This window comes from Sminthopsis crassicaudata, chromosome 2 (genome assembly GCF_048593235.1).
Source record: "Sminthopsis crassicaudata isolate SCR6 chromosome 2, ASM4859323v1, whole genome shotgun sequence".
Classification (NCBI taxonomy): Eukaryota; Metazoa; Chordata; class Mammalia; order Dasyuromorphia; family Dasyuridae; genus Sminthopsis; species Sminthopsis crassicaudata.
The window spans coordinates 609,942,553-609,966,710 of record NC_133618.1 but is presented as its reverse complement, the minus strand read 5'-3'; the positions used below and the strand labels follow the sequence as shown (position 1 = coordinate 609,966,710).

General features: G+C 35.1%; 1 protein-coding gene across 8 annotated transcripts in view; it reads right to left on the bottom strand.

Moving 5' to 3' along the window:
• Window positions 1-860: 860 nt before the first annotated feature.
• The window catches only part of LCOR (ligand dependent nuclear receptor corepressor), a 124,616-nt gene continuing 101,318 nt past the window's right edge, over window positions 861-24,158 (bottom strand). For all 8 annotated transcript variants that reach the window (XM_074295959.1, XM_074295962.1, XM_074295966.1 and 5 more), the window contains one exon: window positions 861-5,807. In XM_074295959.1, the coding sequence (XP_074152060.1) occupies window positions 1,487-5,807 (4,321 nt within the window). In that variant the 3' untranslated portion in view covers window positions 861-1,486. The remainder of the gene's footprint in view (window positions 5,808-24,158) is intronic.

Below are 24,158 nucleotides of genomic sequence, written 5' to 3'. Positions count from 1 at the left end.
AATGTTTCAGCTTTGCAGAGAAGCAACATTCAAGGCACAGAGTTACAGTGAATGTGTGTTCCCTCCTTCTAGAAGTTTACAATGAAGAAGCAAAAACTTTTTTTTTTTTTTTTTTAAACACAGAAGAGAGCCCTTGATTCTAAGCCACTGAGAAAAAGCCTGGCATAAGGCTATCCTAACCCAAAGGGGGCATTTTTCATGCAGCAACTGTTTTGATGAGGGCTCCTCCCAGGGGAGGGGTTCTTATGTAATCCTGGATGTATTTCACAAGTTACACAGCTTAAGATCTCCACATGTCTGTTTTCAAAATAGACCCGGGATGGATAACAACACAGAGGCATTCTGTTCTATGCGAACTTGCTGAACTTGTTAATTACTCAGTCCATTGTGCTAAAAGCACATGATGTTATATGAGGGAAAACTCTGATAACAAACTGAAAAATGGAATTGAGATACGTTCATTACTAAATGTGTGCCTGCAAGCTTATCAAAGCATAAGCTACCTTATTAAGCAAAATAACATTTAGGCTTTAAATGTGGAGGGACTGTGGATAAGGCCCCCTCCCCCCCAAAAAGGATGGATTTTCCCAAGTGATATTATTACAAATGGACTGAGGGAAAAAAGTTTAGATTGTTTCTGGGATCAAGGGAAATATTAGGAGGAAAGCCAAGCTATCAGGCCCCAAAGCAAAGAGAATGACAGAAAACTGAAGAATCAGCAGCAAAGACTGGGCCTACAAAAGAACTGGAGGTTAAAAACAAATCCCTGACCTCTTGTGCCACATGGATTTGAAGTGGGGTTTAATGATAAGAATACATGATTTGAAATTTTAAAAAACTCCAAGTCCACAGAAGTGACCAACAATTAAAATGATTTTTTTTTTTAGAAAAAGGTAACAAATAGGATAATGTTTAACTAAAGGGCAACAGACCTCCACCCCTAGTGTCTTCCCAACCATCCCAAATGATTTTGGTTTTGCTTTACCACAACCCAAAAAGAGTGGGAGGGAACACCAAGAGGTTTTCAAAGAGGAACAAATGTTCAGACAGAGACACTGCTGGAAGGCTGCTGGAAAATGACTTCCGGGGCTTGATGGTGGTCATTTCTGCTACAGTACAAGTGCTTGTGCATCAAGTATAAAATGCAAGCCTTTAATCATACAGATTAGCTTTTTAGCTTTTTTTTTTTTTTTATTTTTAAAAAAAGGATAAATAAGGCACTGTACTTTTAAACCAAATCTGCCTGGTTCCAAGTTTAAAATCCAAGGAACATTCAGAAAGTAATTAATAACTCCCTTTCTTAGCCCTAGAGGGAGAAAGAAAGTTCCTTTCTCCATCTGAGACATTGTTTTCTGATGCCTAAAAATGGATGTTTTCCTTTCACTGCAGATTTTAAAGGCTTGCTACAGCTTATAAAAGCAGGTTGAGTTAATGCAAAACAAAGGGTCGCTGCCACAGAGCAGCTCACACCTGGCTCCATCTCCCATCATTTGGCATCCAGGCGTCTTCTTTTGCTGTGGGAACAGTCAAGTTTTGCCCGGAGCTTGCGTTTTCTCTGGGTCAGGATGCTCTCTGGGGTTTTCTTCATAGATGATCTGTTATTCTTAGTCTTTGCACTACTCTGCTTTTTGTGAGTAGTTTTTTGTGACCTGGAAGGTGACTCAGCAGCAACTTTCTGCTTTGGAGCTTTGGACAGTTTTTCTCGAGGCAGGGGCTGAGTCTGGCTTGGCTTCTTCTGAATACTGTCTTTTCCTTTGCGGGAAGGAGGGTGACTCTTCCCAGCAGCCTTGTCAGTGGCCTTCTTCGCTTTTTTCTCTTTCAAAGATGCCTTTTTGGACAGCTTGTTGGTCTTATCTGACGAAGGACGCTTTTTGTTGGCAGATGCTTTGGAAGATACATCTAAATGTTTTGCTTTACTGGCTTTCTTTACTTGTGATCTGTCCTTGCTCGCGGAACTAGTACCGTCTTGCAGGCTACTGCTCTCATTGGTTTTCTTCCTTTTGTTTTGCTGACTTTCTGTTTTAGGTAAGGAATCTAACTTCCCTTTTTTTCCCCTGGCTCCTTCAGCACTAGAGGACTTTACAGGAAATCCATCAGCATTGACTTGCAAAGCAAGTTTGGGAGACATTAAAGGGTTAATGCATACACTCTTCCGATTCTGTTTATTTTCCACAGTGAGATCATTTGAACTTTCTGATTTCTGATTCTTCATTGAACGCTGCTGGGCTCGGAGCTTTCCTCTAATATTGGAATATTTTCTTAGGATTCGGGTACTAGCTGGTGTAGGCAAATTAGAAGAAGGCTGGCTAATTCTTTCTTCCTTGAATTCTGAATTGGCTTCAGAGTGAGGTCCAAGACTGACAGTGGCAGTCTCTGCTGACTCCATTTTATCAACATTTTCACGGAATTTAGCCCAAAGCTTTTGAGTTTTCCAATTATTTCTAGCAGGTGTTGCCCCAGGAAATTTTTTTAAGTGTTTTTTCAAGCGCTCAGCCTGTTGTGAACTAGGATACTGGCTAGAAGAGGAGGCTTTCTGAAGGGGACTTTTGATGGGGGGTACATCTCCTGGGAGACGAGTATTGAGTTTCTTCACAATTACAAGTGATCTTGTTTCAGTTGTCTCTAAGAACCACTTGCAAATATTAGATAATTTAAAAGTCTTCATAAAGAGCATCTGAACAGGGGAAAGCTTTTGAACTTCTAATGAGCCCTTACATTTACGTGATCTTTTCTTACTCTTCCAAATCTCTTTCAATTTGTCAGACTTGTTTTTTACTTTTGGTGTAGGCTGTATTTCTTTCTCTAGTTGGATCCAGCCTTTCTGAACTTTCATGTACTGGGCATTAAAATCAGCAATAAGCTCCTGATTCTCCTCTTCTGCACACCATTCCACAAACTTGGGCTTATCATCCACCACTGTTTCATCATCTTTCAATTCCATGGAATCTTCAACATCTGAGATTTGGTTTTCCTCCGGCCCTGAATGCTCTTGTACAACATCCTTTCCTGCAGTCGGTTTTGCAGCATCCAGAGGGTCCACTGTATGAATATGCCTTAGGTTGTAGGTTGTAGAAGCCAGTCTTTTCTGTTTCATGGATGATTTCAAGGTAGTACTGGCACTTTCCCTATTGTCACTAGATAACGCACACAGACTAGACAGTGCATCACTATGTTTTATGTTTTCACTGTCTACTTCGTTGACAACTTCCTCTAAATCTTTTGCAGGATTGCTCACAGACTCCTTTTCTGATTGTTTTGGGTCTTCCTTACAAGGACTGCTTTCTGCAGAAAGATGACCATTTTGGGTATCAGAATTAGTCTGTTCACAGATTTCAAGCCCCTCTATTTCTGAGTCCTGGCTAGCTGTGGTAGTAGGGTTATTATTCTGAGATGAAGTTTCTTCTCCTCCTGCAACCCTGTCTTCTTTTGCTATCACATTTCTAAAAGTCTGTCTGGTGATTACCCCATTCCCTTCATTCTCCTTTTGCTCAGGCTCCTTCTCATCAGTATTTGTATTTCCAATATTCTTCAACAGTGTTTTGTGGTAGCAGTCAGTTGGGAAATGTACAGAGGCTTCTCCATCAAGATACACTTCTCTCTTAGGACGTTTTGCACCTGGACTTTTAGAAACTTTGATTTGAAGACAAGGAAGTTGGAGAGCAATTGGTGTATCTGAAAGCTGACTTCTTAGGCACCTATCAGAGGCTACAAGAGTTTTTTTGACTTTCTTCTTCTTGTCTGAATTCTCTTCTTCATGAATGTTTTGATCATCTATCTCTGTTTCTGAAGACTGCTTATCGTCACTTTGCTCTTCTTTCTCTAGTTGACTTGTATCATGTGCTGCCTCACTTCCCTCAATGTCATCAAGATTTTCATTGGTACATATAACTTCACCTTGTTTGTGCTGGTTTTCATCTTGCTCTTGAGGGTTTTCAGTTTTAGTTTCAATACTAATGTTTTCATTTCCATCAACACTTTTGAAATCTACTGGGGTATCCAGATTCAGGTTCCTAGGAGAAGCTTCATTTTCAGAGCAAACAGGACTTTCCTCTCTGTTAAGAGTTTCAGGAGAATGAGGTCTTGAGGCAATGATCACATCACTATTACCTTCAAGAACACGAGTGTGGTCAATGCAGTTATCCATTTCCAGGGGAACACTAACCTCACTAGTGCCTAAAAGTTCATTTTGTGGTTGGTCTTCCACATGCAAAGGTGAGCCATTTACTATGGCATCAGAATTGTCTTCTTCTGATACCTTCTCCTTATGATCAAAAGAAAGGGGAGAATCTGAAGTTGTGGCTTCTTTTGGATTCAGAAAACTAACTTGATTAGTTTCAGTTTGTTCTTCAGTATCATCAGATGCAGAATAAGTTTCAGACTCCTGAGAGTCATTTTTTGATGGAAGGTCTTGGAATACCTCCTTGAGAGGAATTCTTTCCTCCCTGGATTCTTCAGGGTCTTCTCCAAGAATCTCTACATCTCCTGTAGGTCCAGTGTCTGAAACTGTCAGGACCTGCTTGGGAGTCTCTAAGACCTCTGTATGCACAGCTGAGTAGCTGCTTCTGTCCTCATTTCGTGAACTTCTGGCCAATGTGCGGACAGTTGGTAGTTCACAGCAGTCTCCATTAAAAAAATATCCTCGAGTGCTCTTTCTTGCTGTCTTCCGAGAAGATAATATTGATCTCTGACTCTCAAAGTGGCATTCAGTTATGGGTTGGCTGATATAAACAACATCATACTGGTTATCATAATCATTAATTCTCAAGCCTGAAGTTCTTTTACTTTTCCGGGCTGTTTTAATAGAGGCCGATATAATTTTTGTTCGTGAATGTCCAATGGATGCTTTGTGTAGACCTGGCATGGGGCTTGGTGATAACCAAACATCTTTGGAATTATCAAACTGACTCTTGTCACCAGGATGTAAATGATAACCTGCCTTATTCCTTCCCAGCATGTGGAGATGGTTTTCCTGCTTTGGCCTAGTATCTTGTTCATTTTCCTCCAAATCCTGGTGCAAAGATGACTTTGAGCTACATTGTAAAGCATTCTCTTTGTCAGCAGTTCTAGGTGAGCTTCCCATAAACCCTGAGTCCCAAGTCTCTTCTGGTAAAGCTCTGAATAAATTCTTTTGAGAAACCATACAACTGTCACCATCCTCAGTACTATTCACATTTGCCACTTTTACAGCAATAAAACCTTCTACTAAAGCTGTACTTTGTATCTGGTCTTTTTCATCCTCAGATTTTTTAACACTAACGTCATGCTCTTGTCCAGTAGTTTGCCCTTCTGGACATTTGGAAACATGGTGGGAGTTAAATGAGGAAGAATTAGATGCAGTGAGGTATCCAAGAGTAGAACTATCCTTTGGACCACCAGAATTGGCTTTAGTAGTTGGAAGTTCAGAAGAATCTTTTTTGATAACAGTAAAGGAGTTCTCTTTTCTTTCTAAAGATTTCATCTCAGCAGGCTCTTTCAGGGCTGACCCTGTCACACAAGGGGACCCTTGACATGTCATTCGGTCTACGAGTAAATCTGCAGAAGAGGACTTCATGTCAAAACAAATAGTTCCCCTTTCCTGATTTTCAGTGCTTAGCTGACCACACCCAGGGCTGCAAGTAGAAAGATCCATAGTTTCAGAATCAGGAAATCGTTGGCCGTCAGTCCCTGGTTGCACTTCTGTGTAGAGGTCGTTTAGAACCCGAATGAACTGCTTCTGATGATGTGTACACAGTCTGACCATAAACTTTTCCAGTGGTGACTTCGGCTGATTGTTAGAATCTATTGTTATTGTCTCTGCTGGCTCCTCACTAGACAGATAGAGAGAAAAAAAGTCAATAAAGGTAAGTCAGTTTAAAAAAAAAAAAAAAAAGAAAAAAAAGAAAAGAAAAAAATGTACATCACTAAATCTTAATTCCATATATATGTCAAAAAGTGCCAGAATTAATTCATAATGGCTATGGGCTAAAATAATGACCAAAATGTAATAAATTCAGGTAGTTAGCTGAAATGGGTTTGATTTCTTAGATTTAAGCAGTTTTATCCATTTTAAACAATTGAAGCTAATAAACTATAACTATAAATCATTGCTTCACAATAGGAAGAAACTTTAGATCATTTAGCTCAGCTCTCTGTTTATGAATGAGAAATTCTCCAAAGTCTGAAGAAGTTGAATGACTATGCCCACAGTATTTTATTAATAAGTGGAAATGTCAGGATTCATTCATGGTATAAAACTTATAAATAGAAACAGGCAACTAGATGCAAATCAGGAAAATGCAAATCTGCTTATTTTAAAAATTCCTAACAATATGCTTAAAACTCCCAGATTTTCAAAATTAATTTAGTTTATTTCATTCTCTGCCATTATAGAATATCCTTCATTCTTTCAAAAAAGTTGTTCAGAAATATCTTTGATCCATGGACATGAAAATGATCACAAAATACTAAATTGCCTTAGCAATGACGTTTATCTATAGTAATACTATCAAATAGTATATAGTTTATATACTTAGGCATACAGCTATCAGGCCCAGAAATAAAAAGCCAATTTGAAAATGAAACCCTAGTATTCTAATAATTTAATGCATGACAAAATTACATTAAATCTTAGTATTTGTGATATTCACATGTTTTTCCCCTCAACATTGTTAGTTAGTCAACATCAAGAAGAAAACAATGATCAGCTTTCTGGAAAGTCAACACAAAGGCAGTCTTGCAACCCAAAGTGTCTGACTCTCGAGACTTTAACTCTGAACATGTGAGACAGCAAGGTCTGGGCCAGAAGTCAGAAAAATCTTAGTTCAAAACCAGTCTTAAACACTTGAACAATACTTGACCTCTGTCAGTCTGTATCTCCCCAGGGTTGTTGGAAGGAATAAATGAGGTAACAGTTATAATCTGTTTAGCATAGTGCCTATTAGCACATAGCAGGTGCTATATGAATGCTAGCTATTATTAATTATTATTAATACTAGGCCATTCCCTGCATCATCTGAATAAAACATAATTTTTGGTAATTATGTTATACCAAAAACCTTTGTTTTGAAAGCAAACAGAAACTAATCCATAATAAGCTTCCAAAGTTTTAATGTAGAATTTATAAGGTGTATATGGAAATAACTTAGTACAAGGAACAAATTAAACGTACAGCTGATAAAATGGTTTAGCAAGAAAAATTTCAGGAATCTGGGATTTGGTGAGAGAACATTATCATTATTATTATTATGCAATAGTGAAATTTCCTTATTACTAATATTTCTAAGAAGTTTTATTCAAATTATCAGTGGCTTTTTTGGGGATAAATGAATGAATAAATTTCCCACCCTGTCAAACCAAGCACAAACATTTGAAGTTGAAACCACAGAAAGATTGTGGGTAGAGGAAGAGAAGAGAATAAGCATTTATATAGCTTTTTGTGTGTGTGTGCTAACAGGGAAAATAGATGATATAGTGATAGAGTACGGGCTAGAATCAGGAAGACCTGAGTTCAAATATGGCCTCATACTTATCCTGTGCAAATCACTTAACCATGTTTCTCAGTTTTCCCATATGCAAAGTGAGTTGAAGAAAGAAATGGGAAACCCTCCAATATTTTTGCTAAGGTCACAGAGTCAGATATGACTGAAATGATTAAACAACAGCTACTTTGTACCAGGTACTGGTCTAAGCATATGTTACAAATACTTTATCTTCAAAACCATCCTATAAGACAGGTGCTATTATCTTCATTGTTAATGAGGAAACAGAAGCAGAGTTGAAGTGACTTATACAGGATCATACAGATAGGTATCTGAGGCTTAATTTGCACGTAGTTCTTTGATGATAGACCCAATTCCCTATATTACCAGTTGCCTCTAATGAACTCTTATGGACTTGAATTGGGACTTACTATTTGAGAAATAGGTACTGAACATTCTTTTAATAATTTATATTTCTATTTCTGCTCCAAATAAATATCTTCATCTATTTTTAAAAGTACTAGGACTTGTTTTATGAAGAAGTGAAAACACATTCTCTATCTTTTCAATGAACATTGGTTACACCAGAGCAAATGTTCAGCCACTAAGAGTTCTTAAACTATACCATTCATTCCCTACAAGTTTCTAGAAAAGGAATCATAATAAAATGCTACAATGGATTATTTATCCATTATCAAGGAAATGTTTTGAATAAGTAAATCTTCCAAACACATAATTAATGCTAACACTTTTAAGCAACCCAACTCTTCTAAAAGATTCCAAACTGGGCTTTTGTATCTTTCCTCTACAACCCCCGCCCCCCTCCTTCCTCTTAATTTATTATTCCTAATCAATCACTGGCTATGAAATCAGATAACTAGTCTTTTCAGAACTACTTAAGAGTTAAGAAGTCTCAGGAAAGACCTGAGAAATTTCTATAGCTATAGTGCATAAGCTTTATGGAATTATTTTGTTCCTTTTAGAGTTCTTTTTAGCTTACTTCTTGGGTCTTAGCCAATTTAATCAAATAATGAGATTTCCAGATAAGTAAACTCTGAGTAAGTAAAATAAATGTTGCTGTACTTATAGAAAATCAAGTAATATATTACAAACATTTACTAATTTCTAATGAGAAAAATCCCTGTTAAAAGATAGAGCTAAAGTGATATGAGCAGAACAGAGAGATCATTATACACTTTAACAACAATACTATATGAAGATGTATTCTGATGGAAGTGGATATCTTCGACAAAGAGAATATCTAATTCAGTTCCAATTGATCAATGATGGACAGAATTAGCTACACCCAGAGAAGGAACACTGGGAAATGAATGTGGACTACTTGCATTTTTATTTTTCTTCCTAGGTTATTTTTACCTTCTGAATCCAATGTTTCTTGTGCAACAAGAGAACTGTATGGTTCTGCACACATATATTGTATCTAAGATATACTTTAATACGTTTAACATGTATGAGACTGCCTGCCATCTAGGGGAGGGGATGGAGGGAGGGAAGGGAAAAGTTGGAACAGAAGTGAGTGCAAGGGACAATGTTGAAAAATTACCCATGCATATGTTCTGTCAATAAAAACATAATAATAATAAAATTACATAAAAAAAAAGACAGCTAAAAATTAGGTACAGCATAACATCTCACTTTGCCTCTTTTACAAGGCAAAACACAAAGCAGGAGGCACTCAATCAAAATTTGTGGAATGAATAGATGAAGAGATAAAAAAAACCAATAGAAAATTTCAGGTATTAGGCATTAGGTCAGCAGACTCTGAATGCAATACAAATGTCTTCAAATACAAATACAAATACAAATGTTGAGGCAAAATTTTTTTGCAAATCAAAATATGTTCACTGAATCAGGTTTTCCCTTTGCCTTCCCTTATATATTGTTATGTATCCTCAAGTATACTATCTATTCTGACTCTAAGATGTAACAAAATCATTCTTGGGAATATTTAATCATATTTCAGGGAAAGACTAAATGCTCACATTAATGACTGTACTTCAAAATATTAACATTTACACTTGAAATTAAAAGACAAATGAAAAGCTGAATCATCTAAAGTGCTCATGTTCAATGAGACAATTTATTAATTACTTAAATCTGTATATGAGGGAATCTGAATTAATACAATTGTTCTGCCTTTATCCTCCATTAAATATACCTAGCCTAGCCAGGTAAAGCTACATAATAGCACACTTACTGTACTTAATATATCTGTGCCCTTGAGAGAAGGAAAGAAGGGAGAGAAAGAAAAGAAGAGAATGTATATATATAAAATATAAACGTCATATTATAGAAATTATATGAGCATTCAGACCCTATTTAGACCTGGTAATAAGTATATGAAATCAGATATTATAATTTTTATAAAAAATGAAAATTTATCTTAGCTATCTAAGTCCTTCCTTTGTTTTTTTAAAGCCCAAAAGAAACAAACTGGATATTAAAATCTATAATATTGACCTTTGGTCAGGTCTAATAAAATATTTCCATCAACTACTACATATAAAATCTTAAAATAATTAAAATCTAAACACTTTTGATTTCCATTTTCCTCATTTGTTTTGTTCCCTACAGAATAACCTTCTTCCTGCACCCTACTTCTTGCCTCAATAAATCTAACTTTACATTGCTGGACCATTTTACATGTAATCTTGCTCTTCAACTTTCCTGGTAGTTCCACAAACTATTCTTTTACTAACAACTTCCCAAAGTGTGAGAATTAGTCATTTAGAGCCTTATCTTTTGTTTGAAACTAACAAAACTTTACTTTTGATCATATTTATTCAATTTTTCCAAGGAGCCCTTGGTTTTTATGAAAACCTTTTCAAAGTCTAAATTCAGTATGATATATTAGAGTATTGCAAAAAAAAAAAAAAAAAAATCAGAAAGAAGCAAGTGATCCCAATGGAAAACAATTTTCTGCTTGAGAAAAAAAAAAAAAAAAAAGGTCCAGTGATTATTACAGTCCTTGTTAAAAGTGGGTTTCAGTGACTAATACTATGCAAAGCCAATAATCACTTAATTTGATTTGACATTTTTTGTTCCACTTCAGGCTTTCTGTATCAGAATGAACCATATACCAACTAATCAGCATTTTCAAAAAGCATTTAAAATAAAAGAGCAAAGAATCTTAAAACAAGAGGGACTTGTAGAAGGGAAAAGAAAGGTTCTGAAAGGAAAAAGGGAAGTCTTTACACATAGTAGGTACTGAAGAGATATCTGCTGAATTTTATTTTACAACTACTTGGTTTAATTTTGAGTATAGAATTGGCTGGCAGGTTTATGGATCAACTAACTTTCTATCCTTTAGTTTCTTCAAGACTACCTAACTTTGAAGTGTGTGATATGGGAAGAAAAAAAATAAGAAAAAGAAAAACAATACTCATAAATTTCTTAGAAAAATGTTTGGCACATAATAAATGCTTTGCGAGTGGTTTTTAATTTAAGAATTTATTCCAATCCTGTTGCTCTTACCATTAAACTACTGGGCTTCATGTATTTTAATACCAGAAATAGAAAAGCAAAATAGCAAGAAAGAGGAGGAGTTCAAAAACAGTCTCTTTCTGACTGTCATTCAGCAACAATGAGATTTCTGGGTAAACTAATACAATCTCACCATAAAGTAAATACCATCTTTTATTGTTTATAGTAGAATTCCTAGGGGGTCATAATTTGCTTGGGAATGAAGCCCTTTGTGCCAGAGGTGGGCATCAGGCTGACAAAGCACTTGCCTCTTACTCAATGTCAACTCTTCTTTCATCTTGTCCTGTCTGGCTATCTTGGGAGTATGATCCCTCACTTTTCCAGACCTTAGTATACATCCAGCCTGCTACCAGAGTGGAAGCATATCTCATATGGCCCCAAAACTAGTAATGTAGAAGTATTCAACCTGCTTATGTTACAACAAAATTAGAGATCAGAAAACAAAAGCAATTTTGATAGAACACAAAACTGGAGGTAGTAAATGACTTGTGGAATTGCTATATCTCAGTAGCTAAAAGCTAAAAAAACAAAACAAAACAAAAATACCCTAAAAAAAAAAAAAAAAAGCTATAGGGAAATCATCTTTAAAAATGGCAGGGGAACATGGCAGATGGAAGAAGCATTCAACTAAGCAAAGGACAGTTACCATCAGGGAGATTAGAAATAGGCTGTAGTTAAAACATAATTCATTTTGATTCCTTCCCATAGGCACTGACTGGAATATTACACATACTTTTCTCAAGTGTAATAGTTTTCACTTGCCCTTTATGAGGAAAATACATAATTATGTCCTAGCACCTTTTGTAGGTCTATAGACCTACATTCTAGGGAAACACACTTGCCAGTTTTCCCTTTATCCTATGCTATGGCAATTATATAGCCCTGATTTTTTGAGGCAGTGAAAGTCATCTTACTCCTACTATTAGCAAATTAACTTCATCTCAAAAAATCCACAGGCTACACTGAAGAGGAGTTCATTTCTGTATTACTAGTAACCAGTACAATTTTTTTTTTAGCTTTATGTTAGCTTTAATATGTGTCTGCTGAATTCAAAATAATCCTTGTATAATATAAAGTCAAAAAGAAAACTAAGAACAATTTTATTTACTTTTATAGAAATATCAAACCAACCCATTAGGGTTGTTCTCTAACCTCTTTAACATTAGTTTTCCCAAATTTGAGATATTATTTGTACCAGAACAAAAAACAAAGCAAATATTTAGTGTTCTGAGAAGAATAAATAATGAAGATTAAAATTCTGTAAGTGAAACAAAAGCTAGAGAAAATTTTAAAATCTCATTTGATACTTTACTTGAGTAGACATCTTTGTAAATTTTCTTTCTTGATATACAGATTATTATACTATAATTATATATGATACTATATATTATAATAAACAACAAAACGATGTCTCTTGCTCAATCTTAAGCTTTGCATTTTTAGAAGCCACTCTATGTCCAACAAAGCAGCTGAGATAGGCAATCATTTGAAATCAGAGCCAATGCACTTCAGTCCCCTTTTCCTGAGGTTTTTGGCTATTCTTGTCAAAGAAAAGAAAGAAGAATTTTTATTTGTTTATTTCCATGGCATCAACCTCATTAGGGAATCTAAGTCTTTCAGAGCTAGGAGAAGGAAAACATATTCTAAAGTTTTGCTTTTTTACTAGAATTGTCTGTAGTGCAAAATATGTACTCTATATATGTGGCCTGTCAGTTTTGATAAACACCAAGTCTTCTACTGTTCTTTGTATTTATATTAAATATAAGTTTTGAATAGCTTTAATTTTAAAAGAAAAGGTTGAAAGATTATTTCAGTTATCATAACAATTACAGATTCTGCCCATCTCCCATTCATTGAACCTCCAATATCATTTTGGTTTCTGCAGTGGCTTAGTTTCCTTCCATTTAGTACAACAAATAAAATTTGTAGTAAAAATAGAGAAATAAGTCAAATAGAGATAAATATTGAAGAACTAATAATATTTCAATAAAGATTAAAAATTCATTGATTTTTCTCTGGATACATTTATTTCTGTTGCCCCACATATTATGTTCTGATAAATTAATGATAAAGTTATTACAATTATTAGAAAAGTTGTAGAAATCTCTTCAATTTAAACTTAATCAATTTGCTTAAATCACACACAAATAAGAATGTCATACAAACATTTTGTAAATACATTTAAATAATCCTAGAACCATAACCCTTCAGAGTAATGATTTTTGGAAGGATCATGGAGATAGCCTTCTTTTATACTACTTAGGAAGAATGCCACAAGAAATCCACCTTTTAAATCTTACATTTGCATTTATTATTAATTCCAACCCAAGAAAATTTATAATATGATCTCAGCAATTGTAAACTAATAAATTATCCTACAGTATAAAAGAATCGTTCCTAAGGTGAGTTTAGGGAACTTGCAAGATAAGGGGAAATGATAAAATATGAACAAAGTGGAGGAGGAATTTTCAGCTAGGGTCTATCTGTGGACTCTAGCTAAGTCACTTCACTAATTTGCAGTTCAGTTTCCTCATCTATAAAATGGGGGAAAGGGAACTGGACTATCCTTGATAATGATGGTCCATTATTCCTTTTTTTCCTCAACACAGTTGAATCAATTACACCAAGAACCCTTCCCCCTCCTTTATATTTCCCCAGTATTTCTCTATTCTCCATAATGTATATCTCCTATCTAATCAGAGGTATAAGAACAGGTGTCCCTGAGTTCCCTGACACAAAAGAATGTAATTGACTGCAGCTATCCTCCGCAGAAAAACTGCAGGGTAAACACTGTCAGGCTATGTTAGCAAAGTAGCCTTTGTTGGGTTGTTAGAAGGTAATTCAGAAGCCTGAGTAGACAAAAAAAGAAAGCAGAACTCACCCAGCCTTTAAAAAAAAAAAAAAATACTCTTAAGATGACAAAATCTGAAAAATTTCAAATGAACACATCAATTTAAATGACATTTAATAAATATTTATAAAGTATCTACTACATGAAAGACACTATATTAGGCATAAGGAATAGAAAGAAAAATGAAGGGAAACAACTCTGCTACACACAACAAGAGCAGGGTCACAAAACTTTCTGTAGCATTTTTAACAAACATTATAGTTAAATAATACCCTGTAATTTAATTTAATTTATTCTTGAAAAAACAAAGAAAATTACTTCATTTTATAAAAATCAATACTTTTTTTACCTTTGTACATGTATTCATTGCTAATTCTAACCCAGTAGATCACATATCATCTCAACAACTATTGTCTCCTTTAGAGGTGTTTTTTTTTAAATCTATTTGAGTTATGCCAGATAGCCTAAAGAATACTGCACTTGGCAAGAAATGAAACGGATTCAAATCCTGGTTTTGCCCTTCACTAACTGCTTGTCCATCACTGACCTTCTCTGAGGCTCAGTTGTCTTATTATGTAAATGGAGATAACAATATTTACACTTCATCTCTTAAGCTGTCCAGAAAGTCTGATGAAGTCCTCTAAGGTTTTGCTCTTTTGATTTTGGATATCACCCCAAATTTTACTGGAAGTTCAGTTCTGTACTTCCACTCGTTTGGTGATCATATCAATTTTGATATTCCATTGTATTTCATATCAAACATATCCAAACAACTCATAATCATCTTCTCTAAACCTGTCCCTGCTCCCAACTTTATTTCTTTTAATATCAATCACTATCCATCGATCCAGGTTCAAAGCCTAAATAAAATCTTCTCATTTCCTCCAAGTCCAAACAACTGTCAAGTGCTCATATATTGTCTAAAAATGTAGCCACCCTATCTTTTCACTTGTAATGCAACGAGCCTCATTCAGGCACTAAATACCTTTTGCTTGGAATATTTAAGTGGTCTCCTTAAACCCTTGGGCCTCTCCTAATCTATATTTCTATAAATGACAAAAGAATCTCTAAAAAATAAATCTAACTGTAACACACCTGGTCAGTTTGAAAGTTTCCTACTGCTTCTAAACACAAAATACAAATTCCTCAGCCTGACATTTAGATTTCTTCACAATCTGGCTAGAACCCACATTTGCCAGCTTTATTTCCCTCTCAATGAAATTAGATTACTAATTACATCTTCCTAACTAACTTCTCCCACCATCAAGTAAGAAATCAGTCAACAGATATTTTTAAAGTACCTATTATGTGCCAGGCAATATACTAAATCTCAGAATTCAAAGGAAAAAAATTTAGTCCTCAAAGAACTTATACTCTTTGGGGAAGAAGAAATAACACCCTGTATGTATAGGTCAAATACAAAATAAACATAATATAAGGAGGGCAGACAATGGCAGTTGGAGAAGATCAGGAAAAAATTCGAGCAGATGGTAATGCATGAAGCTGAGTCTTGAAAGAAGTGAAGCAGAAATGAGGTAAAGAGTGTATTCTAGTTATAAAGGATGGGCAGTATGACACGGAGATAGAAGATGAAGTGTTGTTCTTGAGTTACAGCAAGGAAGTCAGTTAGGCTGCAGATGGGAAGAGAAGTATAAAGTGAAGAACTTTAAGAGCCAGAAGATTGTATTTTATTCTACAAATGAAAAGGGAACCCGTGAGGTTTACTGAATGACATCATCAGTCTAACACTGAAGGAAAATCACTCTGGCAACTTTAGGAAGGATGGTTCAGTGTAAAGAAAGAAGGAAACCAACTAGCAAGTCACCACAATACAGGCAAAAAGTGATGAGAACCTGAACTTGGTCAAGGTGGTTGTGCAGGTAGTGAGAAAGAAACAGATGTAAGAAATATATTGGAAATAGAAAAGATAAGATTTGGATAAGGCTTTTGGCCTCAAGATAGCAACCTGATAGGAAGCAGACCTCCCACGTTCCACATACCTATTCTAGCAAAACCAATAAATTCGTATCAGAAGCAAATAATGAAAAAGAAATTCACTGATAAAGTAGAATGAAGTGGTCTCATCCACTCTAAAGGTGTTCTAAAAGGTTAGCCAGATGCTCTAGGGCAGCAGGAAGGGAGGCATAACAGTGTCTCTCCTGGATATGTATTCCAAAGAGATCATAAAAATGGGAAAAAGACTCACGTGTGCAAAAATGTTTGTAGCAGCCCTTTTTGTAGAGGCAAGGAATTAGAAAATGAGCAGATGTTCATCAGTTAGGGAAGAGCTAAATAAGTTATGGTATATGAAGATAATGGAATATTATTGTTCCATAAGATATGAGCAGGATGATTTTTAGAAACGCCTGGTGAAATTTACATGAACTGATGCTAAATGAGTAGAACTAAGAGAACATTGTACACAATAGTAACAAGACTATGTTATGATCGTGAGGGACTTAGCTCTTTTTAACAATGAAGGAATTCAGGACAATTCCAAAAGATTTGTGATGAAGAGAGCTATCTGCACCCAGAAAGAGGACTATAAGCACTGAATGTGGATCACAACATAGTTATTTTCAAATTGTTTGTTGTTCTTGTTACTTGCTTATTTCTTTTCTTTCTCATTTTTTCCTCTTTTGATCTGATTTTTCTTGTGCAGCATGATAAATGTGGAAATAAGTTTAGAAGAATTGCACATGTTTAACCTATTTTTATTTGCTGTCTAGAGGAGGAGGGAGGAAAATCTGGAAGACAAGGTTTTGCAAGGGTGAATATTGAAAACTATCTTTGCATGTATTCTGAAAAAATAAAAAGCTATTATAAAAAAAAGGGTAGTAGAAAAAAGAAAGAAAGAAAAAAGGATGGGGGGGGGGAAGAAAATGTAACACATCTGATGTCAAAAAAACAACCAAACTGGAAAACAGGTCAATTAGAAATATTTAAAAATCATCAGATTCTGAGGAGAATGGGATGGTGTCACTCTACTAAGTGATAAGGCTCTGGGAATCTGGAAAAGAAAATCTTAAGAAACTGAAAAGTCAAGATGAATTTGCCCAAGGATAAAAAAATATATATTATTCTTCACAGACATCTGGGCTTTTTGGAGGCTGGGGGAGGCTACTCTTTCAGAGCTACTTTATAAGTCTGAAAAAAGATTTGTTTTTTAACTATACTACAGTAAAATAGAAAAAAAATTATTCGACTCTGGAAAACACACACACACGTCCAGATCTAGTGTCACCATAGGGCAAAGTAAAGAAAAAAATTAACCAATCATCTCCTCTGAAGAACTCCAAAAGTTAAAAGTCATAGCAATGTCACTGCTAAAAGCTAAACTCCTTCATCAAAAAAAAAAAAAAAAAAAAAAAAAACAAAAACACTAAAAACAGAAAGAACCAATTCAAGTAGCAAGGAACTATAGTCAGGATCAAACTATATCTGGCAAAGAACAAAGTAACATGATAGTTACTGGACATGGAGGGGAAAAAAATGAACTTTTAATGAATGAGAGTACATCAAAATGTTTTATTAAACTTTAGCTGAATAGGAACTTTGTAATATAAATGTACACGCCCAGAGAACCAGCAAGGTAAATTGTTTTGAACAACTAGAAGATGTATGTTATATTAAACCTGTAGAACCAACAATCTAATGAGAGGAGAAAGAAACAAACCACAAGAATGGTAATATCTTCAAATTGGTAGAGTTAAATAAAAATAGATTCTGGGGGTGAACTGGTTCTACTCTGAAGATTTGCGAGTAAGAGGAATAAACTATAAAGAGAACTTGTTATTTCTCCTAATTGGAGTGAATGATAAGACTATACAAACATGAAAGAAGGGACAGGTCAAGTGGGCAGCAGGTGAACCTCTTATCTGATAGACAGAAAGGTGGATTTAAAATACATGCACACATACAAACATCAAAGTCAACAGGAAAAAAATAGAGTTGGGATGGAGATAATAATAGGGAGTAACTAGTCACAAGCAAAACAAATTTCTTGATTAAATAAGGAAAAAAATATAAAAGAACTAGAATATAAAGTAATGCTTTATATTGCCTCAGACAATTGAGGAATGGCTGAATGTACTGTGTGTGGTATAGAAATGTAATGAAGTTAACATAGGTCCATAAAAATGATTTTTTTAAAGATCATTTCAGAGAATCTTAGTAGTATGAATTTATACCAAGTGAGGTAAATAGAAGCAAGTAAACAATGTATAAAAGGCTAGCAACATTATAAATAGAGTAACAATAATAATAGCTAGCATTTATTTAGTGTTTTAAAGTTTCTAAAATGTTTTACACATTAATTCATTTGATCCACACAGCACTCTAAGAGGTAAGTATATTATTAATTCTCCATTTTACAATTGAGGAAACTATGACTGAGAAAAGGTAAATTACTTGCATGGGGCTAAGTATCTGAGGCAGTCTTTGAAATTCATTCTTTTGAATTCCTAATTTGGCCACCTAGCATACTAAATTAACACAACCTTGAAAGGCTTAAGAGCTCACAAGGGAAGGGTATCTCCAGAGAATGGTTCATCCCTAAGATGAATCCCTCTCCTGACAGAAAAGTGAATATATTTCACTGTGCAGATTCATATTGCTTAAATATGCTAATTTTTTCAATGTGTTTATTTTTTGTTGATATTTGCTTTTTTGGTCCTCTTGGTTTCAAATTATGGAGTGAAAGGGGGGGGATAAACAATATAATGCCCTCAAAAGTTAAAAAAAAAAAAAAAAGAGGATCACTGAAAATTAAAAATCTTTAAAAATTCACAGAAGAGATCAAAATAAAGTTCAAGGGATAAGCAGGAGAGTTTTGAAAGTGATGTTTGTAATTTATATGTACTTTTTTTTTAAATTGAGTAAGAAGTCAAGATTGATAGTTTCAAATGAAATTCTTGTTTTGTGTTTGGAAGCATTCTGATTTTAGAGTTCCAAATGAAGAGCTTTGTGGTGTGAGAGTGGAGTTAGTATAGTTAAAAGAGAGCCCTGGAGTTTTAAACTAGAGACTGGAATAATGGTGGGCCCTATTTTAATAGAAATGGCAAAGTTAAGTATTTCAGTAGGTTTGAGGGGAAAGAGAATGTATGAAACACATTTCATTCTTATCTGTGATAGTTGTAAGAAATACTTTCTTCCTTCAAGTCCAGTTCAGGTGCTTCTTCTCTCAGGAGGCCTTATCAGTACGACTCTAGCTAGGAATGATTTTCCCATCGTCATCCACACCTTATCCCTTATCTGTATAGGTGAGATCCTGCTATATACTATCACGGCCTCAAGGGCGAGGGCTGGATCATTTTTCAAAGCTGCATTCCCAAAATAATAGAATACCTCTTGTACATGAAAAACATTTAACAAAGGGGGTTAAATTAATTCTTTTTTTTTTTTTTTTTCCTTTCCCTGAGGCTGGGGTTAAGTGACTTGCCCAGGGTCAAACAGCTAGGAAGTGTTAAGTGTCTGAGACCAGATTTGAACTCAAGTCCTTCAGAATTCAGGTCTGGTGCTCTATCCATTGCGCCACCTAGCTGCCCCAAAGGGGGTTAAATTAAAGAATAATTATTAGCCTTAACATCTTAATAACAATAATTAGCATAATATGCACTTAAAAATAGTAAATGATCATTTTAGAAGAAAATATATTTCTACATAGGAGTATAAGGCCATGGTATCAATAGTTAAATAGGATCCCTTTAAACTCATACTTCAGTCTTAAGGAAGTTTTTCGGAAAAAAATGGTTAGTAATGAACCATATCCACATTGTAATCTTTAGTGCTTTCTCTAGCTCCTAGATAATAACCAAAAAATTTTTTGCCTTTCTTGTATCCCCTAGTACTTAGTACAGTACATTGTAGGTGCTTGCTTATTAATTGCTGATTTTGATATGCAAGGCAACCAAAAAAAAAAAAAAAAAAAAAGAAGGGGCAGCTAGGTGGCGCAGTGAATAGAGCACCAGCCTTGAATTCAGGAGGACCCGAGTTCAGATCTGGTCTCAGACACTTAACACTTCCTAGCTGTGTGACCCTGGGCAAGTCACTTAACCCCAGCCTCAAAAAAAAAAAAAAAAGAAAAAAGATATGCAAGGCAACGTATTAGCCAACAGTGAATCCAATGATTCTCTCATGAATATCCCACATAAATGCCCTTTGCTCCAATTAAGAACTTGTCTTTATAGCCCATGGATGTATTGTGTTCATTTCTACTTTGGATTTGGGTTGCTCAGCCCTCCCTTTTATCACTGTTCATACAATCCTACTTACCCTTCTATTCATGCTGCACCTCCTCAAACTCCTCTGGATCACATTTCCTCTGCTTTCTGACCTTATATATAAGTGCAACTTAATTGTACAACACACTTTATCATTTGATTATATACTTATATTTTCCTCTAAACTTCACTAGGTAGAATGTAAGCTTCTTTAGGGTGGGACTTACAAACGAATGAGGGAGAGGACAAGGATCTTAGAGAGGAGAGCAATAGAAACAAAACACAAATCTACATCTGCAAATCAGTTTCAAAAAAATTATGTGACATTCTCCATCCACTGTCATTTGTGGTTATTATAGGCTTGATGTTTTTGTTTCTCATCATTTAAGTCATGTCCAACTCTTCATGACCCATTTGGAGTTTTTTGGGCAAAAATACCAGGGTGATTTGCCATTTCCTTCTATAGCTCATTTTACAAATGAGGAAACTGAGACCCCCCCCCCAAAAAAAAAGCCTAACTGACCTGTCCAGGGCCCCACAACTACTAAGTTATCTAAGGCCAGATGGGCCAAAAGTTTACCCTGCCAAAATCTCAATATTTCTAGAAACAAGTGATTCTTTCACAGGAGCTTTTTGGGAGGCTTCAATGCAATTATTTGCATGTTGTCTCCCCAAATTATATGTGAGCGGCTTGAGCCTGAGGGGCTGTTTTTTGCCTTTCTTTATATCCCTGGCATTTAGCACATTATATACTTTTCTATTCTCTTTATTGCAAAATTACTCTAATCAGAACACATAAGGTAGTTTTACCCACTTAGATACATAGAATGTCAAGGACAGAAGAAAAATAAAAGATTTTGTAGTTGAGTGGATTTATCAGTAAAAATTTGGGAACATTTATTTCTAGTATGTACACATATGTTTATAAATTATATACATATGTAGCTGTACTTATAAAATACCCAAAACACAGAATTTTAAAAGGATTTATAGGGAGCCACTAAAGTTTGAGTAAAGGTCAAAATTCATGATTTAGGCAAATAGCTTTAGAAGCTGTGTGGAAAATGGATTGGAGAGAATGACTGAATAAAGAGACATGTTTATAACCTGTCAAGACATGATGAGGGAGTAGAAAAATTGGGACACTAAGGCATTCTTAGTGGAATTGTGAACTGATCCAACCACATTGGAAAGCAATTTGGAACTATATCCAAAGGGCAATCAAATTCTGCATACCCCCCTGATCTAGCAACACCACAAAGTCTGTATCTCAAAAAGATTTTTTAAAAGGATAGGAGGGTTCTGCACAAACAAAACTAATGCAAACAAGATTAGAAGGGAAGTAACAAATTGGGAAAACATTTTTACAGTTAAAGGTTCTGATAAAGGCCTCATCTCCAAAATATACAGAGAATTGACTTTAATTTATAAGAAATCAAGCCATTCTCCAATTGATAAATGGTCAAAGGATATGAACAATTTTCAGAAGATGAAATTAAAACTATTTCCACTCATATGAAAGAGTGTTCCAAATCACTATTGATCAGAGAAATGCAAATTAAGATAACTCTGAGATACCACTACACACCTGTCAGATTGGCTAAGATGACAGGAACAAATAATGATGAATGTTGGAGGGGCTGTGGGAAAACTGGGACACTGATGCATTGTTGGTGGAGTTGTGAAAGAATCCAACCATTCTGGAGAGCAATCTGGAATTATGTCCAAAAAGTTATCAAAATGTGCATACCCTTTGACCCAGCCGTACTACTACTGGGCTTATATCCCAAGGAAATACTAAAGAAGGGAAAGGGACCTGTATGTGCCAAAATGTTTGTGGCAGCCCTTTTCATAGTGGCTAGAAGCTGGAAGATGAATGGATGTCCATCAATTGGAGAATGGTTGGGTAAATTATGGTATATGAAGGTTATGGAATATTATTGTTCTGTAAGAAATGACCAACAGGAGAAATACAGAGAGGCTTGGAGAGACTTACATCAACTGATGCTGAGTGAAACGAGCAGAACCAGAAGATCATTATACACTTCAACAATGATACTGTACGAGGATGTATGCTGATGGAAGTGGATTTCTTCAACATAGAGAAGAGCTAATCCAATTCCAATTGATTAATGATGGACAGAATCAGCTACATCCAGAAAAGGAACACTGGGAAATGAGTGTAAACTGTTATTTTTACCTTCTGAATCCAATTCTTCCTGTGCAACAAGAAATTTGGTTCTACACACATATATTGTATCTAGAATATATTGTAATATATTTAACATGTATAAAGACTGCCTGCCATCTGGGGGAGGGGGTTGGGGGAGAAAGGGAAAAAATCTGAACAGAAGTAAGTGCAAGGGATAATGTTATAAAAAATTACCCATGCATATGTACTGTCAAAAAAAAAGTTATAATTATAAAATAAAATAAAAATTAAATTAAAAAAAAAAGGATAGGAGGGGGGAAAGACTAAACTTGTATAAAAATTTTTATAGAAGCTCTTTTTGTGGTGGAAAAAGATTTGGAAATTGAAAGGATGCCCATAAATTGGGAAATGGTTGAACAAGTTATGGCATAGTACTTAAAGAAATGGCAAACAGACATATTTCAGAAAGACTTACATGATGTGATACAAAGTGAAGTGAGCAGAATCAGAAGAGTATTGTACAGAGTAACAACACACTGTATAATGGTCAATTATGAATGACTTAACTACTCTCAGTAATACACTGATCCAAGAATTCCAAAGGATTCATTATGAAAAATGCTAATAGTAGCAGAGAAAGTCCACAGAAAGAACTGGAGTCTGAATGTACATCAAAACAAACTATTTTCACTTTTTTTGTGTTTTTTCCACTTTGGGGGTGTTTCTTCTTTTACAAAATGACTAATAGGGAAATATTTTATATGATTACACACACACACACATATATAACTTATATCAAATTACTTACTAGAGAAATGGAGGAGAAAATTTGAAATTGAAAAATTTTTAACATGAATGTTAAAATTTGTCTTTACATGTACTCGGTACAAAATAAAATGCTATTAAAAAAACATTTGATGAGATCCTGATTTGAAAGCAGGTAGGTTGGAATGTGAAAAGGAAACACAAAAAAGATATGGAGATTGAAATTACAAAATCTGACAACTGACTCAATCTGTATGGTTATGGAAAGTGAAGACTCAAGGATAAAACCAAGGTTGAAACCTAGGTGACTGACTCACAGAAACAGGGAAGTTCAGAGATTATATGAGTTTGAAGAAAAGGCAATATAACCCCATTCCATCAAAAAATGGTGTGAGACTGAAAAGGCAAGGGAAGAGGTTTATCCAAGGGCCACTGCCCAGGGGCACAAAGTCTTCTACCATGATGACTGGCAGATAGGGTATAAGAGTAAGGCAAAGGTGGCAGGAAATAATTTTTCTGGCTCAGCTAATACAGTCCACTGGCTGGGGCACCTAGAAAAAAGAAGTCAAATAAGGGAATAAGAGAACTTTTGTAGAGTAGAATAGCTATACTGGAGACAAACCCATGATTGCCTAGTTGGGTTGGAAGGGAGGATACAATTTATCTTCCCACTCTGATCTGACTGCTGATCACATAACTCTTGAGATCATTAGAAAATCCCTATTTTGGAGATGATCTCTCTAACCTTAATTTCATTTTACAAATGGGGAAACTGAGAACTAGAGAAGTTAGATTACTTGTTTATTATTACTGTTGTTGGCAGACCTAGAAAATTCTGGTTTAAGTGTAACTGTACTCTTCATATATGTGGCAAGCAATCCAATAAGCATTTACCATGTCTGCTACGTGTCAAACACTGGGAATAGGATCCCAAAGTAATCCTTGCCCTAAAGAAGCTTACATTTTATGGGAGTGGAAGGATCAATATGTTCATACACAAAGAAATATAAAGTATATACAAAAGAAATACAAAGTAAATTTTTTGGAGGAAGCATTAACAACTTGGGTGATCATGAAAAGCTTTTAAAAGGAGAGATTAATTATACCTGAAGGGAGCTAGTTTCTAAGAGACATGAAGAGAATCCAAACACAGGCTTGTGCAAAGATATGGAGAAATCTATCAACTATGTCAATTTGGCTAACAGTGA